Source organism: Phoxinus phoxinus, assembly GCF_949152265.1.
Source record: "Phoxinus phoxinus genome assembly, chromosome: 5".
In the NCBI taxonomy this organism is placed as follows: Eukaryota; Metazoa; Chordata; class Actinopteri; order Cypriniformes; family Leuciscidae; genus Phoxinus; species Phoxinus phoxinus.
In genome coordinates, this window is record NC_136880.1 from 12993816 (window position 1) to 13014711 (window position 20896).

The window sequence follows — 20896 nt, forward strand, 5'->3', positions numbered from 1 at the left end:
TGTAATAGTGTAGTTTTATTACACCTGCACGATACATGTACAAAGATTTCGAATAAAATAGAAAAGAGTGACATTTGGTTTATACATTTGAGACATCAAAAGCATTCTCAGATTTCATACACGGCACAAATGTTTGACAGGTCTCTTTCAACAAAATGTTTAAGACGCACCAAGGAATAAAATAAAACTGAAATAGGTTCTGCAGTTTTGTAAGACCCTAGAGACATAAAAAACAATAATCTGTCACCTTGTATATGCAAAAACCCAATTTTTAGCAGTTGTTTTGCACCATACACAGGATTTCATAAACAGCAGGCGTCTGGTCATGTGGTTTCCTTCAATTCTTTAAAAATGTGCCATTTTAAGAAAACCTTTTTCCCCATTTGATAATCTTCATGAATGTGTATACACCACAATTTACATTATATTGCATTGTTTTCACACTCGATGGATCACACAGAGTACTTTGAAGGTTTGGGAGAAACGAATACACACTTCTGCTGAACTGTAGTCACAGTGTATGTGCTCGACAGAAGAAATAGAAATACAAGAAAACTATTATGTTATAACATTATATCAGGTAAACTGGAACCACTTAGTTCATGATATTTGACATATGGGAAGGAAAGAAAAATGTCTATCAATGTATTTACTCATGTAAAAATCAGTTAAAAAAAATAAATGTTTCGACTGCTAATAAACGAGGGTGTAAACCAATCGACAAGACAAATTATTCTGTGGTTTCAGATTTTAAAATGATTGTGTTTTGACGGACAGATTAGAAGAGCTGGAGCAATCTGAACATCTGTTAAAGACCCGCTGTATAAGACTAAAAGTGTGTCCTAAACTTACTGTGGCTGTGTTTATGAGCTGCCTTACACTACAAGTCTGAAACCACACCGATGTTTCCTCAACATCTCACTCTGATATGAGCAATATGCATGTATTGTGTCTGTGAAACGGGATTATGCAGTTCAAGACACCAGCATATGAGAAGCAACCATTACCATTTTTTCAGAATTAGTTAAGAAGCTTTGCTTGACTTTTGCAAAGTGAGATGTCCAGATGCTATCGTATTGATAAAAGCAGACGTAACACACTATATGTAGAGATGAGGGCCAGAATGTTTCAATATCGCAAACAGAAAGCTGCTTATCCAATGTGTATACAGCAGCAACTAAGACACAACTGCAAGTTATCATACAAGGGAAAACAATAAGTTAGTGAACATGCTCGTTCGACACATCAACACCAAATAGATAAAGCAATCAATATAGCCAAGATATATCCATCTTCCTTCATTATACAAAATAAAAACAGAAACTGTCTCAAAGACCAAGCGTTGAGAGTTTTAGAGTGTTTCTTGGCTTTAGCCCTGAAATGAAGTAACATACTTGGTCAAAATAATATACAGAACATGGAATATAGTAGTCTGCACCTTTTTAGTCATGAATATATTTTACATTCAGCTTTGTTGGAGTATTGACCGAACTTTTTAAAGTCTTCCCTGGGAGGAATGTGCAGATCTGAAACTTTAGGAGTTGGAAGAGGATAGAGAGGTCGCTGTTGTTGGCAAGTGTGTTCTCTTCTAGGATTTGTTGGTGTCTCTGACCTTTTGGATTTCCTGTTAACGGAAGAGAAGACTTGAGTGGAAGTGAAATATTTTCCAAAGGTAAAACACCTAGTTATACAGATGAAGGAAGACACGAGAGGGGTTTTTAAATGAGGTAAAAGGATGTATCGGTATGGTGATTTTGCAGTCCACTGGGATTTGAAATCTATGAATTAGATTTCCATTATTATACATTCAATTATGTTCAATGTCTAAATTCTCCATTCATTTAACTGTCACTCAACCCAGAATCCCCCAGTCCCAGTGTGGTTAGGGTTTGGTGGTTGGATGGCCGTTATAGACGGCAGCAGGAACCACGGTAACACTTTCATTTAAGGTGATGTAGTTACAAAACACAGAAGATAGAAAGTACTAGGGTTGTCACGGCCCCAAAATTACAGTAATCAGTACCAATACCGGTTCTCAATCTAAATTTTGTACTTAACCAATGGACGAGTCAAGATGCGACAATTGTTTTTATCAATTGCATATTTATTGCAAACGCATATTTAAATACAGTTGTCAATCCAGAAACTTTACAGTGTACCGATGCGAGCAGCATGAAAACCTTCAGATTGTGAATGGGTGTAATGAACAGAAAGCAAGAGAAGAGCCCCCTTTATAATCACTACGGCTGTCAAATCTCTAAAGCTGAATTCTGCACTCTCGCGTTTGTACGATCTCTTGTTTACGTACACTTCGTTGGTTATAAGGAAAGGACTCGCGTTGAACAAAACAAAACCTTGTGCGTTTTCAGCAGTGTTGAGTGGATTCTGACTCGTGTACTAGCACCTCTGATTGGCTATTGCGTACATGCGCAACAGATATGATTGTGATTGGCTACAATGAGACTTTTTTCTACGCTTGTATAACACGCTGTAAATAGAAACCTGTGAGGCTCAGAGAAACAAACACGAACCTGAGAGTTTGAAAGCGGGTATCAGCGGGTACCGGATATACCCGGTGCTGCAGAAATGCTGGTACCGTCAACTTTTTTGACAACCCATGAAAGTTCTATGGAAATAAATTGTCATAATACTAATATAATAATTATTATTATTAATAATGTTCTATAAAAATAATACATATTTTTTGCTAAATTATGCAATTGGATTTAGAGCAAATCTGATTGAGAGCGTTTCAAAGAAATCCAAAATAAAGTTGATGATGATTAATACTTTAGTAATCCTGAAGGTAATACAAGTTAAAGAATTGGTTATAACTTAAATGTCTCTAAGGGCTCCATTATGGCCAGCAGCCAGATCACGTTTATTACCGAAACCTGGGTGAAGGTAGGAGATTTAAGCCCTTTATCACCCTGTCGCCCACTGAAGCTAAGCAGGGTTGAGCCGGGTCAGTACCTGGATGGGAGACTCCGGATCCTACGGATGAGACGGTAAACCGAGGTCCTGACTCTCTGTGGTCACAAAAAATGTATTTCGAAAGAGTAGGGGTGTAACCCCGGCATCCTGGCCAAATTTGCCCTTTGGTCTCTGTCCAACATGGCCTCCTAATCATCCCTCTCTCTCTCTCTATATATATATATATATAATAATAATTGGTCTCCTCTCCACCAGTAAGCTGGTGTGTGGTGGGCGTTCTGGCGCAATATGGCTGCCGTCGCATCATCCAGGTGATGCTGCACATTGGTGGTGGTTGAGGAGAGGTGGAAAAGCGCTATATAAATGTAACAAATTTTTTTAACGATCTAAGTGCATGATCTAAAGCGCAGGATGCAAGTGCACAATCCACTTTTGCTAGTTTCACGACGGGAAAAATGGTCGGGTTGGGGTTGTAACTGGTCGGGTAAAAGGGTTGTCCTTATTCTCTTAATGAGTAATGGGTGTGTTTTGGGCTTTACGTGTAATAAACCAACCAGTCTCATCTCCCATTTTCTTTAAAAGCCAGTTATGCTCGCGTCATGGCGGATTCGCTATTTACATGACGGAAAAACTGAACGCTTCTCTAGCGAGGAAACGGATCTCGCGCACGAGCTTACCATCTACGGGACAAAGTGTACGCTCGTTTTGGACCCGCCTATAGGCGCACATTACCTATAGGCGGGTTAATATAAAAATTATATTATTCAAATAGTTATTAGCAATGCACCCTAAATCTGTGAAATATTTGTGAAAATGTTTGTGCCGTGACCGATAAAATTTCATACCATTAGACTCCGAGTGATGAACATTTAGACTGGAAAATCTTACCTCGAGAAGAGTATCTTTTAATTTCCCATACGCTGCGTCAAGATCGTCATTGATAATGATCGCATCAAATAATCCAGGCTCTTTACCTGAAAGATGGATGAATAACGTTTAGCATGCTATTCTACATGTCAAAAAACTGCAGCATTTTATTCAAGAGTATTCGTATAGGAACGGATACCTACTTATTTCCACGTCCACTTTGGCTGCATGTAAACGTTTTTGAAGACTTTCCTCAGATTCAGTTTTTCTATCCCTTAATCTTTTTTCCTAAAATGAATAAAGTTATACATTTGAGATTACAACAAAAACATGTAAACATAATATTTGGGGAGAGAGCGCTCATTTAAAGTATTTCTCACCAGGATGTCCATTGACGGGGCCTGGATGGACACATAGATGGGGTTGAGATCAGTCCTCTTGATGTTCTTCACTCCCTGCATGTCAATGTCCAAAATGCAAATCAGATTTTTGGCCTGAACAGCCTGTACAGCTGCTTTACTGTGAAGAGGGCAAAAGTGAGGTTAGTTATAATTACAGAAATATTTCTGCATACATATTTCTAAAGTTTGAATGTGAGGATAAGCGTGTTAAGTCATAGACCATTCAATAAGAACAAGCACTTATCAGTGGGATTGTATCAGTGGTTTCAAAAGAAGGATGTCGGTTAAATGTGCCTTCAAACAAGACTTTCCAGAGGGATGTACCTTGTTCCGTACATGTTCCCTGAAAATTCGGCATTTTCAACAAATTCACCATTTGCTATTGCCGCCTGCATAACTTCCCTGGTCACGTAATGATAATCTGAAAGAAAAAGAAGATTTTTTTCAGAAGATACGTCACTCATCGACTGACTTTCAAAAAAAATATATATATATTTCAAATGATGTTGCTATTATTTAATAAGCCAGAATACCAATTAAAACATGCAACTGAAAGCACACATTTGGAAAGCATATATTTGATGCTTCATTTAAGCACATATCTGCTGACCCATGTTTTTGGCTCATCACTGCATCAGACAATTTGGGAATAGAGAAGAAAAGACTTGCACAACTTCCACTTCATGCCGACTTTAAAGTGCCTCTATTATGCTATTTTAAAGGTTCCTAATGTTGTTTTGGAGTCTCCTACAAGAGGTTTGCATGCATAATATACAATTCACTAGGGCTGCAACTAACGATTATTTTAATAATCGATTAATCTGTCGATTATTTTTTCGATTAATTGGATAAAAATAAAAAAGCATTCATTTCCAACCCTTTATTCAAAAACAGAACTGACAGTGCAAATTCACAGTGCAAAAAAAATCTTCAGAAAGTGCACAAACAGGTTGCTCCTTGAACATCCCTGAGCTGTTAAAGTAATAAAAAATTTTTTAATTGACTAACACAAAAAACATACACATGTATGCTTTACATCTGCCAAATATATAGGACTTTTTTTTTAAATAAAGTGCACAAAAAGATGTATATTTTTGTTTAAAGGTTGGGTAGGTAAGAATTGTCTAAAGAACTTTTTTTCAAATTGGCTTAAACTGTCTTTATATACCAATACATAATTAAAATGTAAGTACTTTGAAAAAGAGAGTATAAAAATTGAGTGACTGTAGTGTATTTAATCTACAATAAACACAGCTCATTAATTCCTACCGGGACGAAACAAGTGTTTGGCTTGCGCAAGTGTATTGGTATATAAAGAGTTTAAACAAATTTGAATAAAAGTTTTTTTAGACAATTCTGACCTACCCTACCTTTAAGGGACCTGAGCTGTCAGAACAATAAATAATTTTTAAAAAATAAAGAAAAATACAAATCAGAAAAATTAACAGGATTTGTTTAAACGTCAGAACTTGTTCTCCACACTACACTCACAGACGCACAAATTCTCACACTCATAGACGCACACACTCACAAAAAAATACAATGGATTGACCACCTCGTATGGTGTGTATTTTGCAGCTCATCCTTTCCGAGCATATAGTGAAGTTTCTCTGAGTCATTTAGACTTAGAGTAAAGAATGAAAAAATCAGTGCTGCTCGGACACACTCGGTCTCTCTTGCGCGCAAATAGACTCGGTCTCTATCGCGCGCTCTCAGAGGCACTCGGTCTCTCTCCCGCACAGACACACTCGCGCGCAAACACACTCTATATCGCGCGCTCTCGGTCTCTCTTACGCGTGCAGACACACTCGCGGCGCAAACACATGCACGCGTGTCACATGCACATGCACAAGCGCAGTGTCGCTCGCGGAGTTTGCTTCGCTTTTGTCCTGTCCGGCGCCTCATAGCTCTGCGCTCAAATAATTTTTTTTTTACATTTTTTGTTTTTAAACATCTCCGTGTCGCGCGACACAACGAATCGATAATGAAATTCGTTGCCAACTATTTTGATAATCGATTTTTATCGATTTTATCGATTCGTTGTTGCAGCCCGACAATTCACATCACCACGTTCAATGATTCTCAAACGACTCATCCGATGCTTCAGTCTCTCTAAATCCCTCCTTTCCACGAGCTACTCTGCTCTGATTGGCCAGTCACAGCCCAGAGATTGACCAATTTGATTGACCAATCACAGCCCAGTCTGCTGTGATTGGTCGACCACTTACAGCGCGTCAGAAACGAAACGGCCATTGCCATAAACTTCAGCTCCAGAGGCTTCCTAAAATTCAGCGATTGAACGGTAAAGACCGTAACGATGGCGTCAATTTTATTTGATCAATCCAAGCATGAGTCCGATGATGAAACATTGGAAGAAATAGTTATTCAACCAGAACCTCCATCGCAAGGACGACTCGAGCAGGACGTTTCCTCAGTGATACATACACTAACTTTACTCAGTTTGAGGTACATTATGAGATGTTGCAGCTATAATTCCTCACCATCCACATAACAAGTGTATGTCCATCGACAAACCAATGTGTATTTTTCTCATTTATTGCAGTGAACATGCGGGAACTGAATCAATAACAGCGCGTACGTTAGCCGAGCACTAATATGAAAAACTGATGTAACTAAAGTTTATAAAACAAATCTTGCTCATCCTTTATCTTTACTCAAAGAAGTAAGAACGACATACAATCTGCAATAATATACAGTTTTAGGTAACAGTGGCCCACAACTGATCAGCAGCAGTATTGCAGTAAGACAGTGATAACGGGAGTTAGCAGGAGACCAACACAAATAAAACACAAAACTACGCATTTTGAACACCTGGTAGAAAATACATAAATCAATAGTTAATCATGCTTACAGGTTGTGATTAGGGCTGAACGATTTTGGAAAATAATCTAATTGCGATTATTTTTACCAATATTGCGATTGCGGTTTAATACGCGATTATTTTCTAAGCTCTTTATCTTTTATATTATTCAACAAACACAAGCAATAAATCATTGTAAAATATGGATGGGAATCTTTAGGCACCTCATGAGCCGATCAACTTTTTTTATTTATTAATTAATCTTATTAATAAAACTTTAAATATTTATTTAATTACATATGTAATTATAAGTAGGCTACTTTTAAAAATAATTACACATTAAAAAACGAAATTAATACAGTTACATGTTATTTTAAATAGGCTATATAAACGAATAGCTTCAAAACAAAAGTTATCAATAACAAAGAGGTGAAAAAACATTACAAGCAATAAACAAAGAGTGCTTTCAGTATTTAAGAGTAGTCTGAATGTTTTCCATTCAAGAGCTGTGATTAAGTGATTTTTCTTTCTCAGTTTAGATACGATAAGCTGCTTCACACTAATGCACAGATCTCTTTTAAAATATAAGATGTTTAATACCTTAAGACATAACTGACTGTTTACATTAATTTCGCAATTAATCGTTCAGCCCTAGTTTTGATTCTGAGGAACAAATTGGTCCAATTAAAGTGGGTACTGACTTATCTTTAATGCGTTTTGTAAATCACATTTAGACCTCATGAAGATTTGAGAAGTAATGGTTATACTGTTGTATCGCTGTGGTAATATTAACCACTTACTCTTCAGAGCAGAAAACATCGTCTTCTCGACATACAACACGAACCAGCATCAGACGGGCATTACGCTAACGTGTTGCTGCGTTACGTATGAAGGTCACGGAAGTGAGACTGGGACTCGTTTAGGCGGTTCAGTCGAATCTTTCTTTTGGGAGACAATAACTTTATTTATCGTCCACTTTCAACTTTACAACTTTGCAGACAGTTCACATTTACAAACAGCTTTATTACACACTGCATGAGGTAATATTTGAAAGAGCGTAATAGGGGCACTTTAAGATTTGATTCTGTTTGACTACCAACTGAAATAACTAGATATTTTTATGTAATGATATTTTCAGAAAAACATTGTTCTCTTTACCACTCAAGATCAAAAGCCTAACCTTTGCCGTTCTCCTCCCCTGGACGGGGGCTTCGCGTTGTATCTGGAAAAAGACCAATCTTAATTAAGAAAATGTAAAGTCCCCCTGAGGTGAAAGCCAAGTTTTTAAATGTTGTTTATATGTCAATGTGGTGTTTTTAATATGCTTTCAGACAAACCATGTGCTAATTCATAAGTCAACACAATTGGTGAGTATTTTCTCCTTAAAACTGCAGTGAACCAAAGACAGTCTCAAAAACACAGTATGAAATCGCTGATGTTTCTGACGTCACACACTACCTTGTAACCAATCAGGTCAACGTGTGGCCGGCTTTAGCATATCATCATAACTATGCTGCGAAGCAGAGGAGTCTCAAGAGAACCAGATTATCCAGGTATATTTTTGTGTTGATATGAAAAAATCTGGTACATTTATCAATATAGCGGGTGAATTGTGTATATGATGTATATTACGGTGTTATGATGAACTATATGCCTTTCTCCACTGACGTTCTGTGTTTCTGATGCTGATTGTTATAAGGCAGCTGTCTGACTCTGAGATGGTGAACATGGGTTGTGTAACATTAGCAACACATTATTAGCTGTTTGATAACGTAGTCAAGCAAAAAGCTAATCATATTAATTACTGTTATGTGTCCGACATTGTAAAGAGCGATATCCTTGTGCTGCAGAGTAAAATGCAAAAACTTGAGTAAAATGTTGACAGAGTGGATCAAGTATTCTGAACTGGTGTGAGTGACTGGAGGCGGGGCTAGTTTGCATATTAATGCCGGTGTGAGTGGAAGCGAGGCTAAGTTGCATATTCATGGATCACATATACTAAATAAAGTAAGGGTGCAGAGTTACATTCAAACTATTTTAAGGCATGAAGAAATTTTTTTCACAGGATTTTTTTTCTTAAATAAGTCATTTTGGTGATCAAAGACGAGTTTTAAGAGATAAAATAATTGACTATATAGTAATAAGTAGAATAGTGGGTCATATGTCCAATGCTTTTAGAAAACTTAAGGCTTTATGAAGCGAGTCGGACATCACATTTTTGTATCCATTTTTGTTTATTTACATTAGTAAGCTACAGGACATCGTCTTTCACAACATGACCTGTGCGAAAGAGAAAAAAACATGAATGCGTCATTGTCCCCAGCACTTGTGAAAATGCACTTCCGAATGCGCGTCTCTGTCCCCAGCACATTTCAAACCAAACTGACGCCCATGAGTAATTCAACTTAAAAGGTGAAACTAATATAATATATAGACTCATTACATGCAAAGTGAGATATTTCAAGCCTTTATTTGTTATAATTTTGATGATTATGACTTACAGCTTATGAAAACCTTTTCACAATATTCTAATTTTGAATTTGGGGTTTTCATAATCTGCCATAATCATCAAAATTATAACAAATAAAGGCTTGAAATATCTCACTTTGCATGTAATGAGTCTATATAATATATTAGTTTCACCTTTTAAGTTGAATTACTGAAATAAATTAACTTTTACAAGATATTCTAATTTTTCACCAGAGTTTCACCTGTATTATAGTATGTGACTTACGGGATACGCTGAAGCCAAATACACCATCGAACTCCTTGAGCAGTTTCTTCAGCAGAGTGCTCTTCCCAGCCCCGGAGGGTCCACTCATCACCACAGGCCTCGGTCCAGCCATCGCTGCAAACACACCACAGACAGAGAGGAAGAAAGAGCCTTTCAGAAATCTTCAAGAACAAATGCACTTTCAGATTAAAGTCACATTCACACAAGAATGAATCAGTCGAACTCTTTACGGAACTAAAGATCCTTCGTAAACAAAAGACGAAACGTCACTCTTTGTAATGATCTGAGCTTTGAGCAATAAATACTAAAGGTCTACAATAGGGAGAAACTTTCGCTTTCATTTTCCCTTTAAGACATTTACATTGCAAATGGGTGGTGGTTGAAAAGATTCCCCCTTCTATGTAAAGCGCTTTGAGTGTCAAGAAAAGCGCTATATAAATGTAATGAATTATTATTATTCAAAATTACAAAGATTTTCCATCAAATCAATCTATTTTAGGACAATATTCCATTTTTACCTTAAAATCAAGACCTTGAAAGAAACTATCAAGAACAGCAAAGACTGCTTTCATCATTGATTATAATCAGAAGTGTTTTTGAGCATCAAATCATAATTTCAGAAATTTCTGTATTTCTGAAGGATCATGTGACACTGAAGACTGGAGTATTGATGCTGAAAATTCAGCTTTCCATCATAAATAGTAAATTACATTTTAAAGGTGCAGTGTGTAGTTTTTAGCGGCATCTAGCGGTGAGGTTTTTGCAACCAATAGAAGTTACGGTGCCCGACAGGAAGTGATGTCGTCGTCTGAGACAGCAGAGTAGCCAGATAAGTAATGAGGTTTCTTTACAATGATACAATGATTACTAAATTAAGTTTACTTAATTATTCAGTAAAATTATATGTTATTGTGAATATTATTGTATTGTTCATCATTGTGTCAGTGTTTTACTCGCTGACTTTAGTAAGCTTCTTTGCACGAAGAACAACATAGCGACGAAGCGCATTTGTCCGTTCAGGACCCGCGGTGTGTGTAGAGAGAAACGGCTCGTTCTAAGGTAATAAAAACATACCGGTTCATTAGGTCTTTAAACAACACCACTGAAAACAGTTATGTATATGATATTGATATTGAATTTTTGTCAACATATCCTCCTAAATATTACACAATCCACCTTTAAATGAATTAAAATAGAAAATAATTATTTTAAATTGTAATAATATTTCCAATTCACAATATTACCAAATAAATGCAACCTTGGTGAACATTAGAAACTTCTTTCAAAAACATATATATTTATTTATACAAAAAGTTAATTATTCCAATCTTTTGTCCGGTAGTGTAGTGACTTGTTTATGCCAAAACCCCGTCTCAACATGTTCCAACAGGACTGAAGCACAACAGCTCGCTAGCTCTGAACGCAGCTAATGAGTTTCAGATGAGCCAATTCACCAAGGACTTTTTAATTACTACGACAGTGGAAAATTACAGATCCTGTATTGTGCCATGTTTCTGGAGGGAGGTAACCTCCCCAATAATCAAAATCTTCACACTGTCGGTCCAAATCAGATTAAAAGTGTATCTGATCTAAAATGATTGACTGTCCACAGTGTGTATGGCAACTGTTCAGATCCGATGTGTATGTCCTGTGGCACTTTCGTTTACCAGAATATCTCCATTGGTTTTGATGGCAAACGCCAACAACAACAACAACATCAACAACATGGAGGGGTTTGCAAAGCAGATGTCTTATTTACAACATGATTTTTTGCTGTTCACACTTGCTAAATCTGATCGGACTTCAACTGGATATGCACGGACATCGGATATGGACTGACAGTCTGAACGAGGCTTTAGATCGGATTCCAATCGGATACACAAATAATCGGATTTGGACTGACAGTGTGAATGAAACCCAAGTTCCCCTCCAAACTGAATGGACCAATTATCACAGCAATTTGACTAAAACAGCTCAGTTTATTTAATTTTGCACGAATCACTGTATACGGTGCAAGATTTCACCAGCGCGCTCCAAAAATGTGATACGATTTGCGTGAGCCGTTCCTATCCCGGCGCCAATGATAAAATGCACAACCCATTCGAGTTATATTGAGAATTTTCTATTTTAAAACGCAATTAAGAAAATCAAATGATCTAAAACCAGCCAGCAGCCGTATCACCCTGTAGCCCAAGACCGGTCGCCCACTGAAGCTAAGCAGGGCTGAGCCGGGTCAGTACCTGGATGGGAGACTCCTGGGAAAACCAGGTTGCTGCTGGAAGAGGTGTTAGTGAGGCCAGCAGGGGGCGCTCACCCTGTGGTCTGTGTGGGTCCTAACGCCCCAGTGTAGTGACGGGACACTATACAGTCAAAGAGCGCCGTCCTTTGGATGTGACGTTAAACTGAGGACCTGACTCTCTGTGGTCATTCAAAACCCCAGGAAACCTGGCCAAATTTGCCCCTTGGTCTCCGTCCATCATGGCCTCCTAATCATCCCCATATCAGGCAAAATTATTAAAGGACAAGTTCGGTATTTTACACTTAAAGCCCTGTTTACAGACCGTATCTGATGAAATAGAACGGTTAAGATTAAAATTTGGACACATGCTCCTGTCCCGAGAATTTTAGGTTTATTTAGCGTTTGTGGACCTATTTTGCCAAACGCGTCACACCCAGATTCTTCCGTTGAGAGCTTGAATAATAGACACCAGTTGGTGGCGATAATGCACCTTTGCCAATTGCAAGCAAACCGCTGGCATTTCATTTAATACACAAAAGAAGCAGAAGAAGAAGCGGCGGAGGAATAACGTACCTCACACAGCACATTCAATACAAGTCAATGGAGGTGGACAAACACTACGATAAAACCTGTTGGAAAGCATCTTTTTCAGCGTTTTTTTTTTGGGATCATATCAGTGAACACCCCTGACCACTCGGTGAGTTTCACGTCTTTGTAAACGAAAGTTTAATGTGTTTTAGGAAGGAATCTGCCAGTGCACATAGACAACCATTGTGGGGGTGGGGGGGGAAAGCTAAATAAAACTAAAATTCTCGGGACAGGAGCATGTGTCCAAATTTTAATCTTAACCGTTATATTTCATCAGATACGATCTGTAATCAGGGCTTTAAGTGTAAAATACCGAACTTGTCCTTTAAATTATATATTGACCAAACAGTCAGTGTTTCCCCATGTGTAAGTGTGTTCTGTTCGAATGATGACTGACAGGAAAAACCTGACCTACACATATTCCAAGAGAAGACAAAGCCAAAGTTGTTCCAAACATAAATGTAAAAAAATGTTGGAAATCAAACAGTTGGCAGAAGCCATTGACTTCCTATTTGTTTTCCTTCTATGGAAGTCAATGGCTAGTCAACTGTCTGATTGATTACCAACATTTTTGGGTGAATTAAGAGCTTGATGAAATGTTAAAGATTAGGCAATAAACTATTTCAATATAAGAAAATGTTAAATTAAGTTAGTTTGACTTCCCATTGCACTTTGAAGTAGAAAATTCAATAACACTACAATAAGCTTTCATTTGTTAACATTAGTTAATGTATTAATATTAATCTTTGTTGATGATAGTTGATAAAAGTGCAGATGTTCATTGTCCATTCATGTTAATTCAGTGTATTAATAATTCATGTTAACTAATACAACTTTTGATTTTAATAATGTATTAGTAAATGTTAACATTAAGATTAATAAATGCTGTAGGCATTCTTAGTTCATGTAAACTAATGTTAGCAAAAGAAACACTAGAGCAGCTGACATGTTAATGATAATGTCAATTATGTAATGTTCATTAAACTGCTCTCTTAAGGCTTACAGGATTTATATTTAAGCATTAAAACAATATTTCAATACATTAATAATAACAATAAGTCAATTTACATCACAATTCAAGCTCTGTGTTTATATTGCTTACCTTGCTCAAATGTGCAAAAGACTCAACGCTCACAATCACTCAATCTGATCTGAACGCGCGCGTGTGTGTGTGTGTGTGTGTGTGTGCTTTCTGATAATATCCTGCTCCAATCAGCTCACTGGAAGCCAAACCCGTCAAACAACCCAGCCTTCTTTACACGAGTGACTGCCATGGTATCAACATTACACCAGACTGACTCAGAAACACATCTGCCCAGTACTTACGACAACACAAACTACAGCGCCAACATTCGAGTTGAGAGAACTTCCCATTAATCTACTGAAGTATTCAAATTTAAATAAAATTCAAATGATATATTTTAGCTATATGAATGTCACAAAAACATGTCCAGGGCAGCATTTAAGTCATTTTAAAATCAAAAGAAAAATTATTCTTAATAAAGAAATGTACATTTTTTTATGTCTATTTGGACATTTCGGATATCTTTTTTTTTTTTTCATTTATATTTTTCTTGACAATTAAACTACACCTTCCCCAAAGTTTTCATTACCATACACTATTTTTTGTTAATTATCATTGGTACACATGTATTGATTCATGTGTGAAATAGGCTATATGTACAAATGTTTTCACAAACAAATCAATCTCTGGCTGGGCTCATAATCATTTTAAATGAATATTTTGCTTAATTTAAATTCTGTCAACATTCACTCATCTTCAAGTTGTTTCAAACCTGTATGAATTTCTTTCTTCTGTCGAACACTAAAGAAGATATTTAGAAGAATGTTGGTAACCAAACGGTTGATGGACCCATTGACTTCCATATTAGGAAAAGATAATACTATGGAAGTCAATGGTGTCCATCAACTGTTTGGTTACCGTTTATTCATACAGGTTTGAAACAACATGAGGGAGTGAGTGAATGATGACAGAATGTTAATTTTTAAAGGGTTAGTTCACCCAAAAATTAAAAGTATGTCAGCAATTACTCACCCTCATGTTGTTGTTCTAACCCTGTAAGACTTTCGTTCATCTTCGGAACACAAATTAAGATATTTTTGATTAAATCTGAGAGCGGTCTCACTCCTCCATTGGCTTCTATGGGATTGAAACACGCCGGGCCAGAAAGTTAGTAAAGACATCGTTAAAATAGTCCAAGTGACAACAGAGGCTCAACCTTAAGTTTATCAAGCGACGAGAATACTTTTTGTGCGCAAAAACTAGAACTGCACAATATTGAAGAAAAAATGCGATATGCGATAACTCCTTAAATAATGCGATATTCGATATGTGATACGATAATGCTTAAAGTGAGTAAAATAAACTTAAATTATCTTTAAAATATATTTAAAATTATGTGTTTCACATGCTTTCTTTTTTTTGACAAGAAAACATCCCTACAGCTTCTGAAAGTGAACATTAGCGTTTTACTGTAGCATAAAAAGTGTTATTTTAACATCAGTGTAAACAACGGGGTTTAGGGTTTCCGGGAGGCCTACATTAGTGTTATTTAACAACAGAAACTGAATAATCAAATGTAAAAATAAAACACTGCTTAGTTTACACTGTATGAATAAAATACTGATTCTTATTAAAGCTACAAAAGTTATTCAGCCAAGAGCAGTGAGTGATTTTCTCTGTCTTTTGTTCAAAACCCCAGTTATTGCAAGCTGTTGCGATATGCATATCGCGATATATACATCTGCAATATTTCGATAATTTCGATATATTGTGCAGCTCTAGCAAAAACAAACCAAAATAACGACTTTATTCCACTATTCATGTTCTTCTGTGTGGGCCTCTGAGTGAGTTCACGTAGTGTAACAGCGCAGCGCTTCTGTGTTGTACGTCACACTCATCACACACATGACCAGCGTCGGCCAATAGTGAGCCTGCCTGCTGACGTACAACCCAGAAGCGCTGCGCTGTTGCACGACGTGAACTCACTTTAACGATGTCTTTTCTGGGCCGGCGAGTTTCAATCCCATAGAAGCCTATGGAGGAGTGAGACCGCTCTCAGACTTAATAAAAAAATATCTTAATTTGTGTTCTGAAGATGAACGAGTCTTAAGGGGTTAGAACAACAACATGAGAATGAGTAATTACAGACATCCTTTTCATTTTTGGGTGAACTAACCCTTTAAGTGAACTATTCCTTTAAGAGGAAAATGTATTCATATATACACACATACATACATATATATATATATTGTGGGTCTGTAGAAAAGATGTTTATTGAGTTTGAACTGGTTTTGAGGATGGCACACCTTTGAGGATCTTTCAGGCGTCTTTCGAGAGAGTAACGTGAGTGTCATGAGAGTCATGATGAATGGCTGTAAAGAAAAGGCTGTGTGGAAAGCCCTTAAAGTCATCATGATTGATCAAAATTGACCCCATTTACTTTGTTAGCGCACATTACTAGTCTATACCAACTATACTAGTCCAAGTTAATACACAGAATTTTATTTTTTTGTGGTAATTTTTAATCAAAATCTGAAAATTTACTTCTGCTCTGGAATGGCGTTCGTTCTATGAGGACGTCAGTTTGGAAAAAGGAAATAAGTCACAACAAATAAGTTGGAAACAAGTCAAAACACTGAAGTAAAGTCGTTTGCAACTTCCGGGTCACAGAGCAACTTTAAATGGAGATGGTCCGGGCAGGTTTTATGCCAAATGACTAACCTTGGGCATGCAGTCGCTCATTAAGAATACGCCAAATTCATTAACATCAGAACGAGGTTAAGAACAAACTAATGTACACACACACACACACACACACACACACACACACACACACGTGTTGTGAATCAGGAGGATTCCATCAATTATTAGTGAATGAGACCCATTATTCTCTCATTGAATGTGACAAGTGAAGGCCAAGTAACCCATACTTGGAATTTGTCCTCTGCATTTAACCCGTCCAAATCAGTGCACACACATTAGGAGTAGTGAACACACACACACTGTAAACCGTGGACACACACACCTGGGGCAATGGGCAACCATTTCTTGCTGTGGCGCCTGGGGGACGATTGGGGGTTAGGTGCTGATATTGAGAATCGAACCTGCAACCTTTGGGTTACCGGTCTGGCTCTCCATTAACCATTACGCCACTCACAATCCACACACTCTCATGGTTATTCTCATTGAAATCACTTTACTTTAATGTAGTATTTGTTACCGCACCACTTTTCTACAAATCACCTCCGCCAAGTCTACACCATGCAAGGTCAGTTTTTATATTGTACATTTATATACTACAGTACGTAGTCACCACACGTCAAGACACTGTTTTTTTTGCATTTTATTTATTTAATATTACCGGTTTATGGTATATTTTAAATCATAATAATATCAGACTGAACTCTAGCCTATATATCTTAGTCAGGGTAGCTTCATATTTGGCAAGAATGAAAACAATGCTGTGAGGGACAAAATACATTTAACAACAATCAGATCTGTCATTAGTTCCTGACCCTCATGTCGGTCCAAACCTGTAAGACTTTTGTTCATCTTCAGAACTCAAATGAAGATCTGTTTGATGAAATCCGAGAGCTTTCTGCACTCTGCATAGACAGCTACACAACTACGGCTTTGATGCTTCAACAAGTTCATAAAGAGATTGTAAAACTAATCCATATGAATTGAGCGGATTAGTTCAAATTTTCTGAAGAGTGACGATCGCTTATATGATGAACAGATTGAACTCTGTCATTAATTGCTCACTGCATGGGTGGGTGAGTAATTAATGACAGAATTTCCATTTTTGGGTGAACTATCCCTTTAAGCTAATCAATCTTTTGAAAAAAAAATGAAAAAAAAGAAAGAAAAAAACCCCTACAAAATAAGTCACTTTTTACTTTTGAAGTACATTTAAAAGGACTAGGCAGCCAAATGGAGAAATCCTAAAATGGCATCTTTGATTTGAAAATGGCCTTGCGTGTTATTCCAGTGACGTCAGCTGTGAGGGACAGAAGGCACTTGAAGATAATAGGCTTGGAAGTCCTAACAGCTCCTTCTCAGTGTCAAAATCAGCCAGCGCTCTCACAAGAGAATGTTTACAGTTCATCCGCAGTGAAATCAAGCAAGTTCTCACACTTTTCACGTCTCGTGTCTCTCCGAAGGTGACGCGAGCCCTCCTCAGATTCCCTAAAAAGTATGCAACGCAAAAATGTCTCTTTTGCATTACTGGAATAAAACCCTCTCCTATAATAAAACACAATTTCAAGCACAGTTAACCACAACATGACACCTTGTGCTACTATTTAAATTTAAATTCTTTATTCAATAATTCAATTAAATAGGGACCCTGAACCAATCAAACCCTGAGCAATGAATGTGCCCCATCTACATCGGTGTAAATCACTACAGCTGGACGCTCCTCTGGATTAAACTGCAACACCGCTGTAAATCACAGGGAAACACTCGCCAATGATCAGAAGACAGGCCACATCTCATACTGACAGACTATATAAAAAAGCTTTCCTCCAGCCTAATGAGCCTATCACATGTGCAACTGTTTTCCTCTTTTCTTAAATTCAGTGTTTCAACCTCTCCATTACAAACTGATGTCTTCAAATGAATGAGCTCGACGTGTGACATCCACATTTTAATGCAAGTCATATGGTGCAACCCCTTGCGTGTTTGTTTCCTCATCAACTATTTAATGTTGTGTTGTGTGCTGTATCGTCCATGTCTAAGTCTTCAAGGTCACAAGACGAGTGGGTTCTTCTCAATACTCAAACTCCATCGACCCAGAAATCAATGAAGGAATCAATCCGCCACCTTAAAGGAGAACTCCGGTCAATTTTAACATTGAGCTCAATTTTTAGTAAATTTGGAGTGCTGTCAATACAGAGAACAACGACAAAAATCGGTGTTGCCTACACTGTGTTATCCTCTTTTTAAAATTTGCACCCTATTGACTTGAATGGGGCATGTTTTAAACCTGCTTTTAGCCTCTTAACATCCTTAATGTTTCATTACAAGAGCCCAGCCATGTTGAGTGATTCCTTCAGAGTGAACACGAGTGAATCTGACTGCAGTAGATGTGAAAGATATGAATAAAAATGATGTTATATCAGCCAGCGCACATACCTGTATTTAGTTCCTGTTTTCGGTCGAAGTCCAAAGTAGTCGATTGTCGAGTTGAAGCGCATAGGTTTAGTTACTTAGATCACGCGCGTGAACTCGACAATCGACTACTTTGGACTTCGACCGAAAACAGGACCGATGACCGATTGACCGGAGTTCTCCTTTAAAGTCTTCTCGAACTGCACTGAGAAACCAGGCGTTAGACGCGAAGAAAAGCTCTAGCTGTCGAAGAACCTCACACATGTACAAATTCTACTCCTCCTTCACGTCACAATGATTATAACTTTCGCTTTAGTTTTACCTTTGCATAGGGGTGAGCGACCTGACGACAAAATATTAGAAACGTGGAAATAAAGTGTGTAACGTGCGTTTAATAATAAAGTGTTTATCGGTTAGAAGTAGGTTTAGGAAGGGCTTTATTGTCCCAATAAGGTGGCATCCATTTAATAATTGTAATAAATGTAATCATTTACACCATGTTATTATTGCATAGCGTTTAATGTACAACACTGAGGTGCTAATAGTGGCTCTGAATGAGCCGGTGGAGTGGATCGAGGAAGTCAAGGCTGTTGGAGTGCAGTTTCATTCATTGGATTTGACTGAAGAGTGAACAGACGTATGCGCTGAATTAGAGACGGCAAAAGAGAGCGGGTCCAATATCATTGGTCTTAAAAAGTGGGTGGGTCTTGTCCCAATGCGAGTCTGGTTCCCACGCCCGTGCTTCTAATGATTGTGGAAATGTGATAATCAAGATAATGTGAACATTATGTCACATGTCATTCCTTTCCACTAAGTCTAAAGCTATGTGCGTTCAGCTTTCCTTAAAGTCCAAAACTGTCCAAATCAGTCAACAGCGGGAAATGCTTTACTTTAAAATGAGTTATTAAAAGTGCACTAAACTGCGAAAGACACTTTCTGTGTGCGCTGCAAGACGGAGCGAAACACGGATGAGCAAAGTATACCTGGGGTTCAGGCGCGCACCTAAACGGTCTAATATACACAGAAAATGTGTCAAAATGTCCATCTTGGCGAGTATAAAGACAGTCAGTTATGTCTGAGAAATTGGATGTATGTCATTATATTAGATCCATGCATTCTGTCTTTAAACCAAGTGCAAATACTGGCTGCTGTCTGTTAAACTAAAGACACAAAATCACTCACTACTGTTGACTGAATCACTTTAGTAGTTTTAATAAGAATCAATTCATACAGTGAAGACTTTGTAGGGTTTCATTATTTTGACAACTGATTGTTAAATGCAATACGGCATTTAAAAAATTGTGCAAACAGAGAAGTCCATAGGCTTGCCTTGTTCCAATCTGGATTTTATCGATAATGTATCTCAAAATTGGGAAGATCACGATTTAGATCGTGATATGAAATTTTGGCAAGATCATGCACCCCCTTTTTAAAAGTGCATTTCACACATTTCAACAGGGCTTCTCGCTTGACCAATATTCAGTATGACTGTCTTAGACCACCAAACCTCAACATGAGGACATATCCTTTGGGCGCAGCGGATGACATTTTGAAGTGATCAAGAATATAACAATTTACAAAGAAGTTGTGTTTCGATTCCTCAGATTCATTCGCTGCATCCTTTCCTAACATTTAGCAGAGCCAGGAAGCGAGGAAAGTACAAGGATGCACATTTAAAGAGATTAAACCCAGTGTAGTCTTTTTTTGCTATTGCCTGTTTGTTGACCATTGTGGAATAATGTTCTGCTCAGAGTCAGACTGAGATTGCTCGAAAAAACACTTTTGTCTTCTTCCACATGTTTACCTGCCTAGCCTTTTGACTGTTAGAAGTGCTGACTGAAACATCACATATTTCATTATTTAGAGATCTAACTCTTGCTTCAATTTCAGGTTAATTTTTCAATTAGGTTTTTCTCAGATGTCAGGCTGATATTGTGCTTTATTACTCCTTTTTGTTTATATTACATTACAAAAATGGAAACCAGAAACTTTTTCACTTATTTTTGGACCACACTGTAGCTTCCATATCTTTACACTGTACAATCAAAAACCCTTAATAAACAGGCATATGCACAGCACTGTATTATCATATAAATGCTTGCATAATGCATTACATGTTTATGACATGCATATGACTAAAGCATAACGCAGCAGGTTCACTTTGAAACACACCGAA

At 37.5% G+C, this 20896-nt stretch overlaps 1 protein-coding gene across 5 annotated transcripts in view; it reads right to left on the reverse strand.

Annotated features, from left to right (window-relative positions):
- The window catches only part of guk1a (guanylate kinase 1a), a 22409-nt gene continuing 1513 nt past the window's right edge, over positions 1-20896 (reverse strand). For 2 of the 5 annotated variants that reach the window (XM_079613713.1, XM_079613712.1), the window contains exons 2-8: positions 9758-9871; positions 8204-8245; positions 4527-4623; positions 4182-4320; positions 4005-4089; positions 3823-3908; positions 1-1624 (exon numbers count right to left, since the gene is read on the reverse strand). In XM_079613713.1, coding sequence (XP_079469839.1) covers positions 1589-1624; positions 3823-3908; positions 4005-4089; positions 4182-4320; positions 4527-4623; positions 8204-8245; positions 9758-9871 — 599 coding nt within the window. In that variant the 3' untranslated portion in view covers positions 1-1588. Of the gene's footprint in view, positions 1625-3822; positions 3909-4004; positions 4090-4181; positions 4321-4526; positions 4624-8203; positions 8246-9757; positions 9872-13686; positions 13881-20896 lie in introns of those variants that run through there. The other 3 variants (XR_013797767.1, XR_013797766.1, XM_079613714.1) reach the window with 3 other exon arrangements.